Below are 21877 nucleotides of genomic sequence, written 5' to 3'. Positions count from 1 at the left end.
GGTTAAGTAGGTTACGTAAATAGAAATGTACATAAACATGTAAATTATCAAAATATGCATTATACTCATTTAATAAAATATATAGTAAAAGGAAATAAGTCATAGAGTATTATTATTAATATTTAGGAATAGGCTTTTCTCCCCTGCACAGTTAATATAATTTGTGAGTACTTTTGAGATTGGTACCAGATAAAGGAGTGGGTTCGGAGACTATATAAAATTTAAAGTTTTACTCCTGATCTTTCTTCAGCTACCAAGCAGCCTCTTTGTCCCTTTGTTTTAGGATTTAAGCATAGAGGAACAGTCAGAGTGCACTCAGGATTTTTACCAGAATGTGGCTGAAAGAATGCAGACTCGTGGGAAAGGTAATACTTTGCTACCCAGCCCAAATTGAGGGATTGCTGGTGGTTGCACAGGGCCAGACTGCTGGATCTCTTAGCAGTTTCTCTCTTTCTCTAAAGGCCTGGCTGGCGTGCCCAACCCCAGCATTTTGGTAGCTGATCTTATACTTAGGAGTGCCATTGAATACCACCATATGAACTGTTTCAAGATATCAAAGCAATAGAGTAATTTATGAACAAGGTTTAATAACTTCATTAAGGGTTGGGGCAGAGCTTATTGAAACTCTGGGAGGCTTCTAAATGAAACCCTCATTTTGAAATTACCATGTTGATGAGTTATTTGGTCATGATTATATATTTCTTATAGGTTAAGGCAGGAGAAAATTGAGAACCACTGATTTACTTTAGGTGTATAGAAATTCTTCTTGAATTTAACTTCCATTGATGTTATATTTTAGGATGTACTTAGCATACATTTACATTTGAGAAATCTATCCCATGTATATACTTGGGAGAGATCTCTAAGGTTTTATAGTAAACCTCAGAATAGTGAAATTTCCATCAGTCTGAGAATTTAAAGTGCTTTTCTAAATGTAGCAATAGAGAGGGACCCATGCTGAGTCTTCCCACTTGGGTGTGAGGAAGACCTAACACCTGGTAGGTTTTGCCAAAACAGCTTAAGTTAGAAGTGGGGATTATGTAAAAGGCAGTCCCAAAAGTCAGATAAAAATTTTAAAGGTATATTTCAACGTAACACCTCATACTTTTCTTTTTGGGTGTGTTTAATGTATTTTTAGAAAGTTAGTTTTCTGCTATGTAGCAAGTACTATGAAAATAATTCTTAATTTTAAATGTCTTTCCTCATCTTGGGCTTTTATTTCCACTTGGATATTTCAGTGCCTCCTGAAAGAGTTGAGAAGATAATGGATCAGATTGAAAAGTACATCATGACTCGTCTCTATAAGTATGTGTTCTGTCCAGAAACTACTGATGATGAGAAGAAAGATCTTGCTGTTCAGAAGAGGATCAGGTAGTTGATTGCTTTGCTTTGTATTGTTGTATAGTAATCCCCCTTATCTGCAGGGGATTTGTTCTAAAACCCCAAGTGGAAACCTGAAACTGCAGATAGTGCTGAACCCTATATGTACTTTCCCCTCCTATGCACATATACCTATGATAAAGTTTAATTTATAAATTAGGCAAATCAAGAGATTAACAACAATAACGAATAAAGTAGAAGAATTACAATGTACTGTAATAAAGTTATTTGGTCTTTCTCTCTCCCAATATATCTTACTTAGTTGAGAACTTCCACCTTTTCACTTAAAGGAAGAACTTCATGGCTTCTCTTTGGCATATTTCAATTACCAGCATCACTACTCTTGCACTATGGGGTCATTATTAAGTAAAATAAGGTTCACTTGAACACAGGCACTGTGATACTGTGACAGTCGATCTCATAACTGAGATAGTTACTGAGTGACTATACTACATGACCAGTGGACAGGTAGAGTATACAGTGTAGATATGTTGGACAAAGGGATGATTCACACCTCGAATGGGACTGCAAGGTTTTATCACACAGAACAGCAATTTAAAACATGAATTATTTATTTCTGGAGTTTTCCACTTAGTATTTTCGAACCGCAGTTACTATGGGTAATTGAAACAGAGGAAAGCGAAACTGTGAACAAGGAGGGATTTAATTTGCCATTGTTTTTACTACCAACTACTGGGAGACCACATTGTAGGAAAACAGGACATTTGAATTTCAGACCTTGAGAGCAAGCTAAGATGCCTGCCATCCTTAGCATATGAGCTTCTTTGTGGGGTCAGAAAGAAAAGAATATGGTACATTGATAGGAGGAAAGAGCTCGAGGCACCATTTTGCTTATCCATCTGACTTCCAGCAGTTTTAGGTAAGAATCATTTTTTATGTTTCTGATTTTTTAAAACATCCAAATTTTCTAAGGAGGAAATGTCATTATTTTCTCATTTCATTGTACTAACTATCTTATCAAGTAGGAAGCTGTAAATATCCATATCAATGTGATGGGTATCATTTTTTTTCTCATCTCTACCAGTGGTGCTCATTATTCAGCCATTCCTCCAATCACATCTTTCCGCTAGCACTGGATAGATAATACTGGGCAGCACATCCGGTCTTTCATGACCAATGGAGTGAGCCTCAGTGCTCTTCATTCCAATGGCAGTGAAACACTGAGAATAGGCTATCAAATTTGGGAACCACACAAAGCTTGATGAGGTGTTTCTGGAGGAGAGGAGCCAAGCAATTTCAAATGGAATTCCTAGACAGTGAGGCTGATGATTGATGGGTCAGTACTTTCTGGTGTCACACTAGAAATAAGAAGTTGATCTTGGGAAGATAGAAGATAGACCTAAATGGGCTTTTGACTGAAATTCAAGTAAATGGTGGGGGGTAAGCAACACAGTCTCTGGAGTGAAGTGCGATGTGATGGGAGAACCAGTGATTCAGGCTGAGGTGACATGTGCTTCTTGATCTCTTACACAAGCCCCGGTATGCTCCAGAAGTTGAGGGCAGAGCCTACAAGGACATTAGTGGTGGTGTACAAGACAGGGAGCAGCAGGTTCTTCTCAAGTATTTATTCTCAGATATCTAGTGCTTTCAGACAGTATAATCTCATCACAACCAGTAAAATGTTCTTTTGCTTTTCTTGTGATAAGTGCAGAAGAGAAGTCTCACTTTAGGGTCCTGGTTACCTGACACATCAGCTGAGCTTCTGGTCTGTGCAGGGGTGATGTGGTTGGGCCTAGAATTGCCCTATTAATCAGTGGTGTCCCTTATTTTCTTGTAACTGATGGAAATCATAAGATAAATGGCTATAGTTCATTCTTTTTTTTATCTGTTTGTTTTTTGTTAATCCTCACCCAAGGATATTTTTCCATTGATTTTTATAGAGAGATTGGAAGGGAGGGGATTGACAGAGTGTGAGAGAGAGAGAGAAACGTTGATGTGATAAAGACACATCAATTGGTTGCTTCCTGCACACATCCCGACCAGGGTCAGGGATCAAGTCTACAACCAAGGTATGTAGACTGGAATAGAATCTGAGACCCTTCAGTCCTTGGGTCAATGCTTTAACTAATTGACCAGACTAAAAAGTCCATTCTTTAAACGTTTTTTTACTGTCTGTCTTTCTTGTAGAGCCCTGCACTGGGTTACACCTCAGATGCTTTGTGTCCCTGTTAATGAAGAAATTCCCGAAGTGTCTGATATGGTGGTGAAAGCAATTACAGGTCAGTGAAACGTGTGTGTGTGTGTGTGTGTGTGTGTGTGTGTGTGTATTTGGATATTTTCCCCTTGAAGTTAACATTATGTTCTAAAAACCCATACTTATTTCAGTTGAACAAAAAAATAGTAAAGTATTTCTAAAATTCAGATTGCAATGATATATTGGAATGTGGTAAGAATGATTTTCAGGAGTATTAGTTTTATGAATTGAAAGCATTCTGATTAGCAGGTAAATTACTTTTCCCCTTCACTTTTCTTGATCCAGGATCCTTATTTCTTGGATATTGAACTAAACTAAGATCAAATACAGATAAATTTTTTAAAACTCAGTTGCATTAATTCTTTTTTAAAATATTTTTATTGATTTCAGAAAAGAAGGGAGAGGGATAGAGAGAGAAACACCAATGATGAGAATCATTGATTGGCTGCCTCCTGCACGCCCCCTACTGGGGATGGAGCCTGCAACCCAGGCATCTGCCATGACCAGGAATTGAACCACAACCTCCTGGTTCATAGGACAATGTTCAACACTGAGCTGGGCTCATTTGCATTTATATAGTCAAAGTAAGTTTGGAGAGAGGGAGGTAATTGGTGAGGCAAGGTCATACCCAAATTAGAGTTACATATTAAAATGATGCTTCTAATTGGTTGTTAATCAGAGATATGCTTTGAATTACTTTTCTGGTTTGTTCAGAAAGTATATGAAATGCCCTATATTGATGGTTCTGCCATTTCTGGATAGGTCTAGGCACCTAATAGGGTTTCTGTTTCTTAGTCATAGGAATAACGAGTAGTGTGCAACACAAACATTTAAAAACAAACAAGAAACAAAAAACTCCTAAAGGAAAAGACATCCAACCTTGGACAACTTCTCCTTAATTAGGAAGAGTTGGAAAGATTTGCTCACTCAAGATTGTTAATGAAATTCTGCCGGGAAGGAAAGTAGGCCAGTTGCCGGTAGCGGTGTTGGAGGCAGGCTCTGAAGTAGCTGGCTCCTTTGGTTATAAGAACCAGAGACTCCCTCAAGTAACAAGAAGAAATGGGGGTTTGCTTAAGATACGTATTATGAGGGTTGGAAGGGCGGCAGGACTTAGAAACAGCTCCAAGGCCTCTCTAGAGACTGGGTTATCTACTGTTAACACGATTCTTTCCCACTTTCTCAGGTTCTGCTTATCTTTGCATTTTAATTCCTGTTATTACATGAATTGTTGTTTCTAACTCCCCATTAAGAGTCTAAATGACATAGCTAAATGCTGTAATCTTTGTTCAAAGCCTTTCTGCTAGGCTATGTCATAGGTCCAGTGAATTGAGTTCTTTGGGTCAAGGCCTACTTTTTGCTCAGGGAACATTATAAGAGATTGAAGGTAACAGCCTCTCAAAAGCCTGAATATGCACCTTTTAGACTTTTACCAAGTTCAAGACCAACTGGTTTATGTTTAAATATTTTTTAAAATATATTTTATTGATTTTTTACAGAGAGAAAGAGAGAGGGATAGAGAGTTAGAAATATCCATGAGAGAGAATCATCAATCAGCTGCCTCTTGCACACCCCCTACTGGGAGGAGCCATTCCGCTCCCTGTAAAGCCTGGTCCCCCTGGTCCAACCATGCATGGTACATGCCCTTGACCGGAATCAAACCCGGGACCTTTCAGTCCGCAGGCTGACACTATCTACTGAGCCAAACCGGTTTCGGCATGGTTTATGTTTAAAGTACTCCATAGGAATTTATGTTGAGAACACTTTTCTGAAAAGTCACAGGACAGACCTTTGCAAAACCAGAAACTGCAAGTACCCAACTGTTGTTTACTTAAAAATAGAACTAAGAAAGAGGATTTCAATACATCAACCATTTGTTAATAGAATTTAAGAGGTAAAATATTTCTTCAAGACACTTGAGATGATGTTTCAAGAGATCTTTTGATAGTACAAATTCAGCCACAAAATTGTAAACACCTCTTACTCTTTCTCATTGTAGCCCAGATATCTTGCCAATCCAAGTGCAATATTCTGCCTCTTTGAGAACCAAAGATTATATAATAACTTCCTTCCTAAACGTTAAAATTGTCAGTGTAAGTACAGGAGTATTTATAGGACAGTCTATAATAGTCATCCTTTTTAAAAATAATACTGTTCTTAAATATAGAGATACCAGTTCAGTTTCTCCAAATCATCCTGTGTGCTACTAATCAGCACTATCATTTTTGTTTATAAATACACTGCATGGGGCATTTTCCATTTTAGTTGACATCTGGCTTCCAGTGGGTGAAAGCCAGGGATGCTACTAAACATCCTGCAGTGCACGGGACAATCCTGCAACATGGACTTTTCCAACCCAAATGTCAAACATAACCTAGAAGTACAGACTACTTTGTTTCAAAACTCCATTAAAGATAAGTCTAGACATCTGCTAAGATTGAGGATGCATGCTCAACCCTACCTTTCCTACTGATTAGAAGTAAAAACCAGGGACAAGAGACCCAAGCAAGAACTCTGAAAAGCAGGCAGATTGGGGAGGGAAATCATTACTAGAAGAACAGCTACGCCAAAACTGGTTTGGCTCAGTGGATAGAGTGTCGGCCTGTGGACTGAGGGGGTCCCAGGTTCAATTCTGGTCAAGAGCATGTACCTTGGTTGCGGGCACATACCCAGTAGTAGGTGTGCAAGAGGCAGCTGATCGATGTTTCTCTCTCATCAATGTTTCTAACTCTCTATCCCTCTCCCTTCCTCTCTGTAAAAAAATCAATAAAATATATTTTTTAAAAAGGGGAAAAAAGAAGAACAGCTAATACAATGACTAGTTTCCTGTTTTGTTTTTTTTTTTCCTCCTGCATCTCCTAATTTAGACTTTAGGACAGTGTAAATCATGGAGCTGCATGTTGGGTTGTTGCAGTCCAAAAGAGTCCAACTAAGAAACTTCTTTTAAGCTGAGTGATACTCAGAGAGGAGATGGAGGGGTTGCTGCAGGATGAAGAGAGTGGGAGAAATCCCCCCATTATGCTCTCTTCTTTACACTTGTGGCCCTGTCCCTTGGCAGTGGCAATTACACATGCATCCAGATAAAAAAAATAATTCATTTTTATTTACTTTAAAACATAAACAATAAAAATTAATAAGAAAATAATTTAAAATAGAGAATAAAAATCAAGAACAAAAGGCTTTGAAAGTATAAAAAAATCTTCCCCAGGTATCTTTTTTGTAATAAGTTCTATTTAAATGCAAAAAGAAAAATAGACTGAGACATATATTATAATCCAGAAATAAAAAAGTAAAGGAACTAATTATAAAAAAGTGAAGATTATATACTTCACAATATAGGTGCATAAGTAAAGAGAATAAAAGCATTAGTAAGTTAACATAAGGCCTCTGCACTGTCCAGTGTTTCTGTCTCTGACACATGGTTAATGGTCCTGTGAGGGTCCCTCAAGTAGCTTACTTTACGGATAGGAATTGAGCAAAAAGAACTCTCTGGCCCGTACCATCATGTCACCTAAATCTGAAACTTTTATTTCTGCTCATGGCAAGAACTGGTATCAAATTCAGCTGCCTCAGCTGTTTACTTTGATAATATTTCAGATGGCAAGCATATATGTGCATCCAAAGGCACACTTCCTTCCCTGGCTTGCATTGTTCTGGCACTGAGTTTGTACCTAACTTTTCTTCACCATCTCCTAGTCCTCTGACAAATGGGTGTGTACATATAAGAGTCCACCAGTTGGCCCTAACTGGTTTGACTCAGTAGATAGAGTGCCAACCTTCTGCTGACTGAAGGGTCCCAGGTTCGATTCCAGACAAGGGCACGTGCCTGGGTTGCGGGCTATTCCCCAATGTGTTGGGCATGCAGGAGGCAGCCTCTCTCTCATCACTGATGTTTCTCTCTCTCTCTCTCTCTCTCTCTCCCTTTCCCTTCCTCTCTGAAATCAATAAAAATATATTAAAAACAGAAAAGAGCCCACCAGTTGGACTTAGTGGTAGTAAAGGGCAGTGAAGCAATTTTTTTCTGGAGAAATATGCTTTGTATAATAGCCACATTGCTAAACAGCAGTATGCAAATTGAGGATTTCTAAATGAGTTTTACAATACATTAAGAAGCAGTTAAGAGACTTATTTCTCCATGGAACTCATGAGGTGTTTTACATCAGGATTAAAAGAATGACAATTAGAGTCAGTCTTGGTTTCAAATCCCCCCTCTGTTACTTGCAAAATCAATTAAAAATATTTTTTAAAAAGTACCACTTGCATCATCTGAGGATTAAAAGAAATTTGTAGTGCTAGGTCATGGTCACGTGTTCTATTTTAGTAAGTATGAGCTGGTATTTACTGTTTGTTCGATCTAAGTATGTATGTGTGTATTTATTTATTTATTTTTGTTAATCCTTGCCCAGTAATATTTTTCCCATCTTTAAGGAGAGTGAAAGGGATGGGAAAAGAGGGAGAGAGAGAAATGTCAGTGTGAGACAGACACATCAATTGGTTGCCTCCTACAACACCCCAACCAGGGCCAAGGATTGAGCCTGCAACCAAGGTATGTGCCCTTGACCAAAATCAAATTCAAGACCTTTCAGTTCTCGGGCAAACACTAACCACTGAGTAAAACCAGCTACAACGAGTTTAAGTTTTATTTTTTTATCACCCCCTCTCCCCACACCACACCCTGATTTAAGTTTTATATACACTAAGGTAACTGGTGGAAATGGGATTAGTGAGGTTACCTCACCAACTTAATAGGATAAAATGATTATCCTAATGCTTCTTTCATGTAATTATTTTCTCATTGGAAGCACTGTGTTTTCTGTTTTACAGATATTATTGAAATGGATTCAAAGCGTGTACCTAGAGATAAGTTGGCCTGCATCACCAAGTGCAGCAAGCATATCTTCAATGCCATCAAGGTCACCAAGGATGAGCCAGCTTCAGCCGATGACTTCTTACCCACTCTCATCTACATTGTTTTGAAGGGTAATCCTCCACGCCTTCAGTCTAATATTCAGTATATCACCCGCTTCTGCAACCCAAGCCGATTAATGTCTGGAGAGGATGGCTACTATTTCACCAATTTGGTGAGTATTTGTCATTTCTTGGTGTTATGGAGAAGAACCATGAAGGTGTTGAATTTAGGGATATGACTAGTCACTCATAGGCCTGTGACATATTAATTGCTCCTGAGTTTAGGAGTCAACAAACTGCAGATGTTTGCTTGGTGCACAGAGCATAGGTGATCAGACCATGCAAATACCTCACTTCCCAATACTTGACCAGAGATTATAGTGCTTGTATGGAAACGTGATAACCACAGTGAGGAGTCTCCTGCTTTTGGCCATCACGCGCCAGGGCCCTGGATGTAAGAGCCATTCACTTAGCGGCTTGTTTCAAGCATGAGTAAATCAGATCCTAGACTTTGATTCCTTTATTAAAAGATTTATTTTTTGTTGTATTTCTACAAGTTACCTCTTAGAACTGAATACTAAGATATTTTAAGAAAGGGTCAGTTTAGAGAATGTGAAATGATTTTCAACTATTGTTTTTGCTACAGTGCTAATTAATTCTAGGCAAGACAAGATTGAAAAAAAAAATATATATATATATATACACATATATGTTATAAGGCATAATAATTCCTTTTACTGACCACTAAACTTCTGCTTGTTTGCAAGATATACTGTCAAACAATGAATTTGAACCTCAGCACCATAAGTGCTTTGTTTCCTGTTCTGGAAGTTGTACAAAATAATAGGTAGGGAAAAGAAGCCAGGATAACAAATCTCTAAGCCTCCCAAAATTTGATGAGATTTATTTTTATACTAGAGGGCTGGTGCACAAAATTCGTGCAAGGGTAGGGCCCCTAGGCCTGGCCGCCAGATCAGGGCTGATCAGGGCCTTCCAGCTAGCAACCAGGGCATTCCTTCTTTCCAGCGCCACCTCCTGGTGGTTAATGCACATCATAGCAAGTGATTGGTCAACTCCCATATGGACAACTTGCATATTAGGCTTTCAGATATATAGATATGCATTCACTTTTGCACCTAATTTTATGTTCGTCTTTTATTTATTTTCTTTTAAATGAGTTCCCAAAAGCGTATAAGCTTCAGGTCCTTCAAAACCTGGATTGCCCTTGTTATGCATCACCCTCAACCACTGTGTTCCTCCACCTGTCGCTGTAGTGCCAGCATCTGGGAAGTGTGGTTTGCAAGTGGAGGGATTTGGGACTACTTTTTCAAAATGATGCTTGCTCCCTTATTTATTTCTTAAAATAAAGGAAGCATGCACTTAACTACTAGAGAAGAAATCCTTTTGGAGTCAGTTGTTATCTAGAGAGGATTAGATGATCTGAAAATCCCGAGAAGACTAGAGATGGTGAGACATGGTAGTAGGAGAAATGAAGCAAGACCAGGAGGTATTTGAGGGGCCTTCATTGATGAAAATGGAGGCTGCTGGTTCACCCATGATCTGCAGCTTCCCAGTGCCTTGACCTACACCCTTAACTATGTTTGCACCTTCTTTCTTCATCCGGTTCTTGCTGAACTCAGAGTTGGCTTCTATGCTCACTTTTCCAATAAAAATGCTTTATATCTCTTGGCTTCTACAATTCCACCCATTCTTGTCTTTTTGTAGGCTTTGTGTCCTCTACTTCCTCTTGATTTGTGTCACTCCCTGGGGTTCTTTCTTCTGTGCATTTCTCCCTAGGCTGTCTCCTCTGGTCACAGCTCTGCTGGTCACATGTACAGTGATGACCTACAGGTTTGTGTCACCTGTTTTGACCTCATGCTGAACTCCACTTCCAGCTATTGTTGTGCCTCAGATTTCATTTGTTCAAAACCGAAACTGCTTCCCAATCAGATGTCTTTTTTCTTTTCTGTATACAGTTGATCCTTGAACAATATGGGTTTGAACTTCACAGGTCTGTTTATACTGCAGATTTTTTCAATAAATACTGTATTTTCTCTTCCTGATAGTTTTATTTTTTAAAAAATATTTATTTTTTATTGATTTCAGAGAGGAAGGGAGAGGAAGAAAGAGATAGAAACATCAATGATGAGAGAGAACCATTGATTGGCTGTCTCCTGCACACCCCACACTGGGAATCAAGCTCGCAACTAGGCATGAGCCCTTGACCAGAACTGAACCCAGGGCCCTTCAGTCTGCAGCCCAATGCTCTATCCACTGAGCCAAACCAGCCAGGGCTGATTTTTTTTTTTAATTTTTAATTGTGTTTTCATTTATTTTAAAAAGAGAGGAAGAGAGAGGGATAGAAAGATAGAAACAGTGTTGAAAGAGAAACATCATTGGTCGGCTACTTCTGCAATGTCTCCTATTGGGGATCAAGCCTACAACCCAGGCATGTGCCCTCACTGGGAACAGATCCAGTCACTTTGGTACAGTACTCAGTACATATAACACAAAATATTTATCAATTACTGTTTATGTTATGAATAAGGCATCCTGTCAACAGTAGGCTATTAATAGTTAACTTTTGAGGGTGTCAAAAGTTATATTGGGTTCAATTCCTGCTTGAGAGGTATACAAAATGTTACAGAAAACTGGTGAAGAACCAAGCAATACTTAGAAAGATGGAGTTACATTTATTACGCCTGGGTCCAGAGGAAAATGTCTCTCAAATTCTGGGCCCCAACATGGAGGAATTTTTCCTATTTATATGTTTTTACCTTTTTTTTCCTCCCAAATATGGGATGTTTCTGGCCCCCTTTGCAAGTTCTTAAAGAGCCCCTATGTGCTGGGGCCTTGAGACCTCAACCAAAAGGCCTGGCCTGGTGCCAGCACTGATAATTTCGTCCGGAGAAGGTTAATGACCTCTCTGGAATGGGAATAGTCTTATTTTCCTTATTATTTAAGCAAGCAAGCATTTACAGAAGCCAAATAGCAGGGTTAAAATTTCATGCAACAGTTTTTATATAAGATGGATGCTTCAGAAAGGCAACCGACCGATATCTCTTTCTCTCTCCCCCTTCCTCTGTTTCTAAAAATCAGTAAAAATATATCATTGGCTGAGGTTTTTTTTTTTTTTTTTTTTTTTTTTTTTTTTTTTTTTACAGATTTGGGTGAGGATTTTTATAAAAATATCTTTTTTAAAAATGCAAAAATGGCCGAGACCGGTTTGGCTCAATGGATAGAGCGTCGGCTTGGGAACTGAAGGGACCCGGGTTCGATTCCGGTCAAGGGCATGTACCTTGGTTGCAGGCATATCCCCAGTGGGGGGTGTGCAGGAGGCAACTGATCGATGACTCTCTCTCATCGATGTTTCTAACTCTCTATCTCTCTCCCTTCCTCTCTGTACAAAATCAATAAAATATATTTTTAAAAAAATGCAAAAATGGTACGTGCTCATTGTAGAAAAATTTAATCAATATAAGAATGTGTAATTGACAGAAGTCTGTTTCACTGAGTATTTATCCTAGCATTTCTATGCTAATAATTGTTGCCATTTATTCATTGCTTACTACAGATCTATGAGCTAAGCACATTACATGTGTTATGGTGTTTAATTCTCACAGTAAATCTGGTATTTTCCCCATTTTACTCATGTGGAAACCTCACAGAGCCTAGGTAATTTTCCTAGGATCACACAACCCATGACTGTCATGTGACAGAGCTAACAGCTCAGGTTGTCTGGTTTTAAAACTTACACTTTTGCCCTGGCCAGTTTGGCTCAGTGGATAGAGCATCAGCCCACAGATTGAAGGGCCTTGGGTTCGATTCTGATCAAGGGTGTGTACCTAAGTTGTGGGTTTGATCCTCCCAGGACTCCCCTTTCCCTGCAAGTGTGCGGGAGGCAACTGGTCAATGTTTCTTTCTCTGTCTCTCCCCCTCCCACTCTCTAAAAATCAAAAGAAAAATATCCTCTGGTGAGGATTAGCCAAAAAACAAAACAAAAAACTTCTCCTTTAACCATGTGATTTAAAATACCTCTTTAGGTGCCACAGGGGTCCCTGAGGACACTCCCAATGTCTGGCCATGTCCAAGTAGGCCTTGTGGGCAAGACCCTAAAACGAAAAGATTTTATGGAGTGTGCCCCCAGGTACTTGTCCCTGGAGCTCCCGTCCTCAACAAGAATTCCTCTGCCCTACATCTGCGGAGAAGCAGAAAGCCCCAACTCCAAGGGATCATTCGGGTTTTGTCTGGAGGAAGCTCTGTAGCCGCCACAGTGGAACCAACATTGCGGTTGCCTCCTCAGTACTTCACTCTGTTCAGGACGTTAGCATCTTTGAATGACCTAAGAAGAGAACTGAATTTCTGACAGGCTCAATGGGAGTTGGCAATTCAATTTAATTGTTTCTTGCTTTTTAAAAGAAGAAATGTATTGTTTTAGATGAGAGCATAAAGGAAACATGATCGGCTATGTATAGATAATTTTTGAAGCTGAAGTCCATGGAGGTTCATTAGACTGTTTTGTCTACTTTTGCTTCAGTTTTAAATTCTCCATAATGAAAAGATGTTTAAAAATCTAATATCTGTGGCTTTGCTTATATGATTATAATAACATTCTCTTCTTTTCGTAGTGCTGTGCTGTGACTTTCATTGAGAAGTTAGACGCTCAGTCTTTAAATTTAAGTCAGGAAGACTTTGATCGATACATGTCTGGCCAGACTTCTCCCAGAAAGCAAGAATCTGAGAATTGGTCTCCTGACGCTTGTTTAGGTGTTAAGCAAATGTATAAGAACTTGGATCTCCTGTCTCAATTGAATGAACGGCAGGAAAGGATTATGAATGAAGCCAAGAAACTTGAAAAAGACCTAATAGATTGGACAGATGGAATTGCAAAAAAGGTTCAAGACATTGTTGAGAAATGTCCACTTGAAATTAAGCCCCCAAATCAATCTTTAGCAGCTATTGACTCTGAAAATGTTGAAAATGATAAACTTCCTCCACCATTGCAACCTCAAGTTTATGCAGGATGATAAAAATTTACAGATAGTATTTATTTGAGCCTAAATTGTAGCTAGTCCTTACTACAGTCCACTGATTGAGGTATAGAATATAACTTAATTGCTTCTAAGTGTCAGAACATTTTTCAAGGTACAGTTTGTGGGGATTGTTTTTGTTTTGTTTTCCTGTCAGAGGAAATTTAGTAAATAATAAAGTACTATTTATTTGAGTTACTGAAATAGATTCATTTAAGGCTTGTGTGAAATTTTTGTCTAAATGTATTTTTCTCCACGATTTTCCTATGTGCTTCCACGTGGTATTCAATGTGGTTTAGATTTGGGTAAATAATTGCCTCTTAAAGGGTAAAACATGAATGCTACAAAATGTATGTTTAAGGGAATTCAATGGTACCACTATTCTATAATTTAAAATAATTTTATAATTGTAAAGATAGAAGATATATTGATAAGTAAGTATATAAAATTGTAAATATGTAAAAAAAGGAATGGTGTGTGCTGTGCATGGCATTTCATGTTCATTTTTTGGGTTTAAAATATTGTATTGAATGTTTGCCTTTAATACCATTTTACTTGGTTTGCGCCACTGAAGTGAATGTAAAAGTTTTTAGACATACGTCTCTTAAAATGTTGACTCCATTTTTGACACTATGGTAACCCTGATTTTTAAAAAATACATTTTATTGATTTTTTATAGAGAAGAATGGAGAGGGAGAGTTAGAAACATCAATGAGAGAGAAACATTGATCAGCTGCCTCCTGCTCACCTCCTACTGGGGATGCGCCCGCAACCAAGGTAAATGCTCTTGCCTGGAATCGAACCTGGGACCATTGAGTCTGCAGGCCGATGCTCTGTCCACTGAGCCAAACCAGATAGGGCATGGCAACCCTGATTTTAAGATCCTGTATTGTCAGAGACTATGACAGCATTGAGGTTCAGGATAATTTTAAGTTTATAAATTCACTGTCAGTATACTCAGTTGAAGGCTTTGAACCATGCTTCTCACATCTCTTTCCTCTCTCCATTCAGCAAATATTTATTGAGTTCTTTGATGTAAAGGAGACCTTGCTCTGGGTCAAAGGACAGCAGGGACCAGGACTCTACTGATGACAGGGAGCTCTTAGAGCTATAAAGTGCAGGAGGTACCTTTTGCCTTCATAGTATACTTTTGACTTTGTGGATAACCCAGACACATGTCACATAAAACTCTTTTTTGGGGTTCTCAACTTTAGCACTATTGACATTTGGGGCCTGAGGAGTTTTGTTATGAAGCTGCAACACCCCTAGCCTCTATATCCACTGATGCTAGTAGCACCCTCCTCCCCTCCACCTCCAAATCAGCCCACTGATTGAGATATAGACTATAACTTAATTGCTTCTAAGTGTCAGAACATTTTTCAAGGTACATTTTGTGGGGATTGTTTTCCTATCAGGGGAAGTTAGAGCATCGACTCTATATGCGTCCCCCTCCGCCCCCCCTCCAAAGTTGTGAAAAATCATCGTAGACATTGCCAGATGTTACTGGGGGTGAGGAGCAAAATTGCCCCCAATTAAGAACCACTTGTCTGTATCGTAAGCAAGGTAGTTCTCCCGGTGGTTCATATGCTGTAACCAAAGAATATTGCATGAAGTGCACACCATACTGTTAACTGACCTCTCTCCCAGGGAGGCTTTACAGTCACCATCCGTGCAAAACTTTTTCTAACTCTAATGGAGCCATTCATAACTTAAATATGCCGCTTATGATACTCCTTCCCAGCAATCATTTCTGCAAATTATCAGTGCGCCTGTGAAATTGTGAGTAATTCCCAGGACACCATTCTTGAACAAGGTCACATCACACAAGCAGTAAAGAAAATTTCCTTTGTTTTCCCAATATCTTGCTAATAAGGTACCACAAATTTGTAGTCAATTACACATTTTGGGATAAAACTAGGGTGCATATAAAACATTTTATCCTTAAATTTACAAATAAAATCCGTCAAGTTAACAAGTCTATTGTCATAAAGCACTGAAGACATGAGTCAGCTGATCACCAAGTTCCTATGGAATGGAATGAGTTACTGTCAAATATGAATGAGAATTTGCTCTTGGAAACATGGGTCCAAACGATTTTCACACAAAGCTTTTTCTGTTTTATTTTCTATGTACTTTCTAGGTGCTAACCCAGATATGCACACTCTTAATTCTCCTGGGAATATATAGTTCTTTAAGTCATTGTACATTTTGTCTGTTGAATGAAATGTGTATATCAGCCTCCCGCTAAAGCAGTCTTTTGATTTCTTTCGTATCTTAAAGCAATGTGTTGAATTGACTTTTTTGTATATATCTTATTGGTTAAATTCTTCAGATATGGACTCTTGCCTTAGGTAGAGGCTTATATTTATCTTAAGCATCAATACTATGGCCAGAGTTTCTGTTTTCTCGACCAGAAAGTATTGATATTTCATGTACTACAAATGTGATTGGAATAAACCTTGGGAACAAAAGTCCTTACCAATAAAATTTCATGATCCATTCCTTTTCCAAACTGATTTTGGGTTCTTCATCTTAGGAAAATATACACTATTAATGTTTTTCACATTAAAAAGGTTTTCCTTTCACAGACATCATTATCATACTTTGAAAAATTAGAGACATCCAGTGGTGGGGAAAAATAGATAGCAAGAGAAGGATGTTTGTTATCACTACATTTAATGCTGTTCTGAAAGTGCCATCCAAGATACTCAGTCTTCAAGCAGAAATAAAGGTAGAGGGGAAAGGAGTTGGTCTAATATAGAGCTGTTATAACCTGGTGGATAAGGACATGAACTTGAGCTAGAAGGCTTGAATTTGGTTTTGAATTTTGACTCTGCCACTTACCTTGCAGCTCTTTGACCTTGGGCAAGTCTCTCCTGTTTCATGCACTTCATCTGTGAAGTGGGATAATAACAGTATAAGCTGCAAGGGATTGTTGTAAGGATTAAATGACTCAGAACACTACATAGCAATGCTAAGTGGTTAAGTGATAGCTATTATTTGTAGGTGATTTTTCTATGTAGAAAACCTAAGAAAATTAATTGATATTGAAACTATTATTAAATTTCACTGAAGTTATGAGATATGAAATGTTAAAATAGCCACTGAAAGTAACTGTATAAAATGACTTTTCTTATTTCCTTACTAGTCACTTAGCAAATATAATGGGAAAATTTTTTCATAATAGATATACATATAAATCACCTAGAAGTAACAAGAGCTTTTGGGATTTATATGAAAAGAAATTATAAAAATTTGAGTAAGAAACAGAAGAATAGAGGGAAATACACAGAGCCTCTGTGGTTGCATAGGGTCCTGTGCTCAGAAGGTTCCTGTGCTAAGATTTTAATGTTTTGTCTGCCATCTTGAAATTCTTAATTTTATATTTGAATTTGTGCTTTTAAGTGAAGTCTGGTGGGACAATGAAGCATGGTGGCATGGTGGTGGGATAAGGGCTGGAAACCTCCTCCTATCACCCCACAGGATGGCTTTTTGGTCTCCCCACTCCCACCTTGTGGCCAGTCGAACCAGGGCCCTGACACTCAGATGTATTTGGGGCTGAGTGGGCATACCTGTGGTGTCTTGGGGTGAAGAGTGATGGCACATCTTGTGGATAGCTGGCTGGGAGCTGCATCTTGGTCAGTGTGGGGCAGGGACACATCACATGTCCACCCTTGATCTCGTGTGCTCTTCGGAGAAAAGGCTGAACCTAGGGTTGGGGATGGGGAAACAATGGTGTGAGAAATCTCTTTTATGGTCAGGAAGTAAGAAAGTAATTTAAGACTAATAGGAATATCTCAATAGGACCTGAATCAGCTTGAAAGGGTTCCCGCTGGCCAAATTTGGGACAGTTTGAACAAAAGAAACAGCATTTAATTGTGAAAAAACAAAGTAAATACTGTTGGGGGTTTTTCTTAATGAAAAACAACAACAAAACAACCTTCACATATTAGAGGTTACCATTATACAAACCCATTTGGGAAGGACTATAGTTGACACCTAATTGGTGGAGGAAAAGCCTTCTAAACAGAAAAATGCTTAGTAAATGTAGAAAAAATAATAGAATTTAAAAAATCATTGCCTTAGCCAGGTCAGGATGACTTAATCAGTGAAAAATTAACATCAATCCTTCTCAAACTTTTCTAAATTAGCTGAAGAGAAAAATACTTCCTAATTCATTCTTATGAGGCCTGAATTGCACTGAACCCATATAGGGACACTACAAGAAAAGAAAACTAGCCAAAACCGGTTTGGCTCAGTGGATAGAGCATTGGCCTGCAGACTGAAAGGTCCCAGGTTCGATTCCGGTCAAGGGCATGTATCTTGGTTGCGGGCACATCCCCAGTAGGGGTTGTGCAAGAGGCAGCTGATTGATGATTCTCTCTCATCGATGTTTCTAACTCTATCTCTCTCTTCAACTCTGTAAAAAATCAATAAAATATATTAAAAAAAGAAAACTAGAGACCAATTTCCCTGATGAATATAGATGCAAAAAAATTCTCAACGAAGTATTGGCAAATATAATTCAACCTCACACTAATAAAAGGATTATATCCCTGGAATGCAAGAATAGTTCAACCTTTGATAATCCATGCAATGCACATTAACAGAATGAAAGGAAAAGATAATATGATTATCTCAATTGATACAGAAAATTTTGTTAAATAATAAAATTGAAGGAAATAGAAGGAAACTACCACAACATATTAAAGGATAAAGTGTATATTAAAAAAAAACCCCAAAGCTAATACTATATGGTGAAAGACAAAGGTTTTCCTCTAACACCAGGAAAAAGACAAAGTTGCCTGTTTTCACCACTTCTATTCAAGATGACACATGTTGGGATTACCTGGCAAGAATTTTAAAGACACTATCATTAAAAACACACACAAAAAAAACACCATTAAGGAGAAAAATGAATGTGCTTGAAATAAAAAGCAGAAAACCCCAGCAAAATAATTAAAGATATAAAAAAGAACCAAACCCTAGTTGGTTTGGCTCGGTGGATAGAGCTATGGCCTACAGATTGAAGGGTCCCAGGTTTGATTCCGGTCATGGACATGTACCTTGGTTGCAGGCACATTCCCAGTAAGGGGGTGTGTGCAGGAGGCAGCTGATCCATGTTTCTCTCTCATCGATGTTTCTAACTATCCCTCTCCCTCTCTGTAAAAAATCAATTAAAAAATATATATTTTTAAAAGAACTAAAAGGTAATTTTAGAACTGGAAATTATAATAACTGAATTAAAAAAAAAACACACACAAAAAACCCCCTCACTATTGGGCTCCATATCAGAGTGGAAATAACAGAGGAATGAATTTGTGAACTAAAGATAGAAATAGCCGAAAATGGTTTGACTCAGTGGATAGAATGTCCGCCTGCTGACTGAAAAGTCCCAAGTTCGATTCCAGTCAAGGGCACATACCTAGGTTGTGGGCACATCCCCAGTAAGGGGTGTGCAGGAGGCACCTGATAAAACAGTTATAGAGATGGAATGGAGAACAAATTAGTGGTTTATAGGGATTCAGAAAGGGTTGAGGAGAGAGCTGAATGATATAAAAGGGCAGCACAATGGTTCCTATTCATGTGAAACTGTTGTGCATCTTGACTATCATGGTGATTATACAAGTTTACACATGTAAACCATAAATGATATTATGTAAAACTGGTGAAATCTGTATAAAATCAGTGTAAATTTCCTGGTTGTGGTATTGTACAAGTAAGATGTTACCATTGGGGGGACCTGGAGAAAAGCACATGGATTTCTACCTATTATTTCTTACTCCTGCATGTGAATTGCCATTGATCTTGAAATAAAAAGTAGGATTTTAAAAATCTATTAAATCATATGGAAACAACCCTGAGCCCGTCAAGTAATGAATGAATAGAAAAACAGTGGAATTTTTGTGTGTGAATTGACGTTATTTATTTATTTATTGCTCTATAAATTTTTTTTCTTTATTGATTAAGGTATTACATATATGTCCTTATCACCCCATTGCCCCCTCACCCCCTCTCTCATGCCTTCACCTCTCTGGTATCTGTGTCCATTGGTTAGGCTTATGTGCATGCATATAAGTCCTTTGGTGGATCTCTCCCTCATACCTTATTTTTATTAGATTGAGGAAAAAGATTGCCCATGACCATATAGGTGATGTCCAAATTGTTCTGGGCTGCAAACATTGCACAGCTCCTCCGTTGCCTGGAGGCAGGATGCCTTGGGACAGAGGGAGGTGGAGCAGGTCACTGAACAATGGGTTGGTCGGAGTTTAGAGGGAGGAGGCAGTTCAAGCTCCGGCCAAGCGTGCCCAGGCCTTGCACCTGTGCCCTGAGTTTCTTGGAAACGGCTGAAGTAACTTTTGTAACCGTTGGGTTGTCATTGTTAACTGTCCTAACTCCCTCTTGTGGATTCTGGGTATAAATTTGCTGTAACACCTGTGGTCTGCACTGCAGTTCGGCCTTTACCGAGGTGAAGTGCTGCGACTGTAGTCACTGGCCAGCTTAATAAAGGCTCATAAATATTGATCTCTGTCTCTGGCACAATGGATTGAAATATATGGTGGTCGTCCCTTGCGGGTCACCCCATAACACAAATCTTTATTAAATTTATTGGAGTAACATTGGTTAATAAAATCATATAGGTTTCAGATATGGATTTCTATGATACAAGAGCTATGTATTGCACTGTGCCCACCACCCAAGTCAAATCATCTTCCATCACCACATATTGAGCTCCCTTCACCCGGCCTACCCCCTTCCCTCTGGCAACCACCACACTATTGTTTGTGTCCATGAGTTTCAGTGTAATATCCCACATATGATGAAATCACACTGTTCTTAGATTTTTTCTGCCTGGCTTATGTCACTTAGCATAATATTCTCAAGGTCCATGCATGTTGTTGCAAATGGCAGTATTTCATCTTTTCTTACACTAAGTCTAGTAGCCATCTGATTTCACTTAGCATCTGAAATTAAAAAATAAATAAATGAACAAACCAAACAAAACTAAAGTGGAGTCCTAGAAACAAAGAACAAACTGATGGTTGCCAGAGGGCAGAGGGTGGAAGAATGGGTAAAAAGGTGAAGGGGAATATAGTCAATAATAGTGTGATAACTGCATGATGACAGATGGTTACGAGACTTAGTGTGGTGATCACCTTGTAAGGTATATAAATGTTGAATCACTGTGTTGTACACCTGAAACTAATATAATAGTGTATGCCAACTCTACTTTAATAGAAATTAAAATATATAAATAATTGTTAAATTAAGAAAAGTGACACAGCTGTCTCTGAGCAGAACTTCCTGAGCGACTTCTCTGTGCTTGCCAATGCAGACTGTGGCCTTGTATGGTCGGGGTCGCCCCCTTGGAAAGTTCTGAGGCCTGCTTCTCTTTTAAAAAAATAATGAGTTGTCTGCAGGGCTGGATGTCTGGTTTAAATTTCCTCTACAGAAGGACACGCCTGCTGAGCGCTTGCTCCCTTAATGAAGAGTCAATGAAGCTGAAAGTTATCTAATTTTTTGGATCTGGGTGGCAGCCAGAAGACTGGTAAGCATTCTTAAATCTGAAGGAAATTCACCTAAGCATTAAGATTTCAGCTGAAATTCTGGTGGCACCTACTTTGAGATTAACAGGTGGGATGTGGAAGGTATCTGGTCATCTCCTGGTTTGAAAAGTAAGACGGGTGGGTGGACGGGATCACTATTTGAAGTGCAGTATTTCTCATCACTTGATAGGGCCTCATTCTGAAAGCCCAGGCTATGTGTTTGGATCAACCAATCAAACGGGGGCTGGGGTAGGTGGTCTGTTGAATGTGCTTTCTTTCTTTTACATTTTAAAAAATATATATTTTATTGATTTTTTACAGAGAGGAGGAGAGAGGGATAGAGAGCTAGAAACCGATGACAGAGAGTCATCGACCAGCTGCCTCTTGCACACCCCCTACTGGGGATGTGCCTGCAACCAATGTACATGCCCTTGACCGGAATCAACCCGGGACCCTTCAGTCCCCAAGCCGACGCTCATCCATTGAGCCAAACCGGTTTCGGCTCTTTTACATTTTTTAAATTTATTGATTTGAGAGAGAAAAACATCAATTTTATTGTTCTACTTATTTTTGCATTCATTGGTTGATTTTTAAAAAATACATTTTATTGATTTTTTATGGAGAGGAAAGGAGAGGGACAGAGAGCCAAGAAACATCAATGAGAGAGAAACATTGATCAGCTGCCTCCTGCACACCTCCCACTGGTGTTGTGCCAGCAACCAAGGTACATGCCCTTGACCGGAATCGAACCTGGGACCCTTCAGTCCGCAGGCCGACATTCTATCCATGACCTAAACCGG

General features: G+C 38.8%; 1 protein-coding gene across 9 annotated transcripts in view; it reads left to right on the top strand.

Moving 5' to 3' along the window:
* RABGEF1 (RAB guanine nucleotide exchange factor 1) overlaps positions 1-13724 on the top strand; it is a 43044-nt gene extending 29320 nt beyond the window's left edge. For 5 of the 9 annotated variants that reach the window (XM_036409016.2, XM_036409015.2, XM_045571231.1 and 2 more), the window contains 5 exons: positions 284-365; positions 1239-1371; positions 3529-3620; positions 8417-8673; positions 13129-13724. In XM_036409016.2, coding sequence (XP_036264909.1) covers positions 284-365; positions 1239-1371; positions 3529-3620; positions 8417-8673; positions 13129-13527 — 963 coding nt within the window. In that variant the 3' untranslated portion in view covers positions 13528-13724. Of the gene's footprint in view, positions 1-250; positions 366-1238; positions 1372-3528; positions 3621-8416; positions 8674-9869; positions 10159-10225; positions 10520-13128 lie in introns of those variants that run through there. The other 4 variants (XM_045571233.1, XM_036409017.2, XM_036409018.2 and 1 more) reach the window with 4 other exon arrangements.
* The last annotated feature ends 8153 nt before the right edge of the window (positions 13725-21877 follow it).

Source organism: Pipistrellus kuhlii, unplaced genomic scaffold (genome assembly GCF_014108245.1).
Source record: "Pipistrellus kuhlii isolate mPipKuh1 unplaced genomic scaffold, mPipKuh1.p scaffold_m20_p_4, whole genome shotgun sequence".
Taxonomy (NCBI): Eukaryota; Metazoa; Chordata; class Mammalia; order Chiroptera; family Vespertilionidae; genus Pipistrellus; species Pipistrellus kuhlii.
This window is presented reverse-complemented; position numbering and strand designations above follow the sequence as displayed.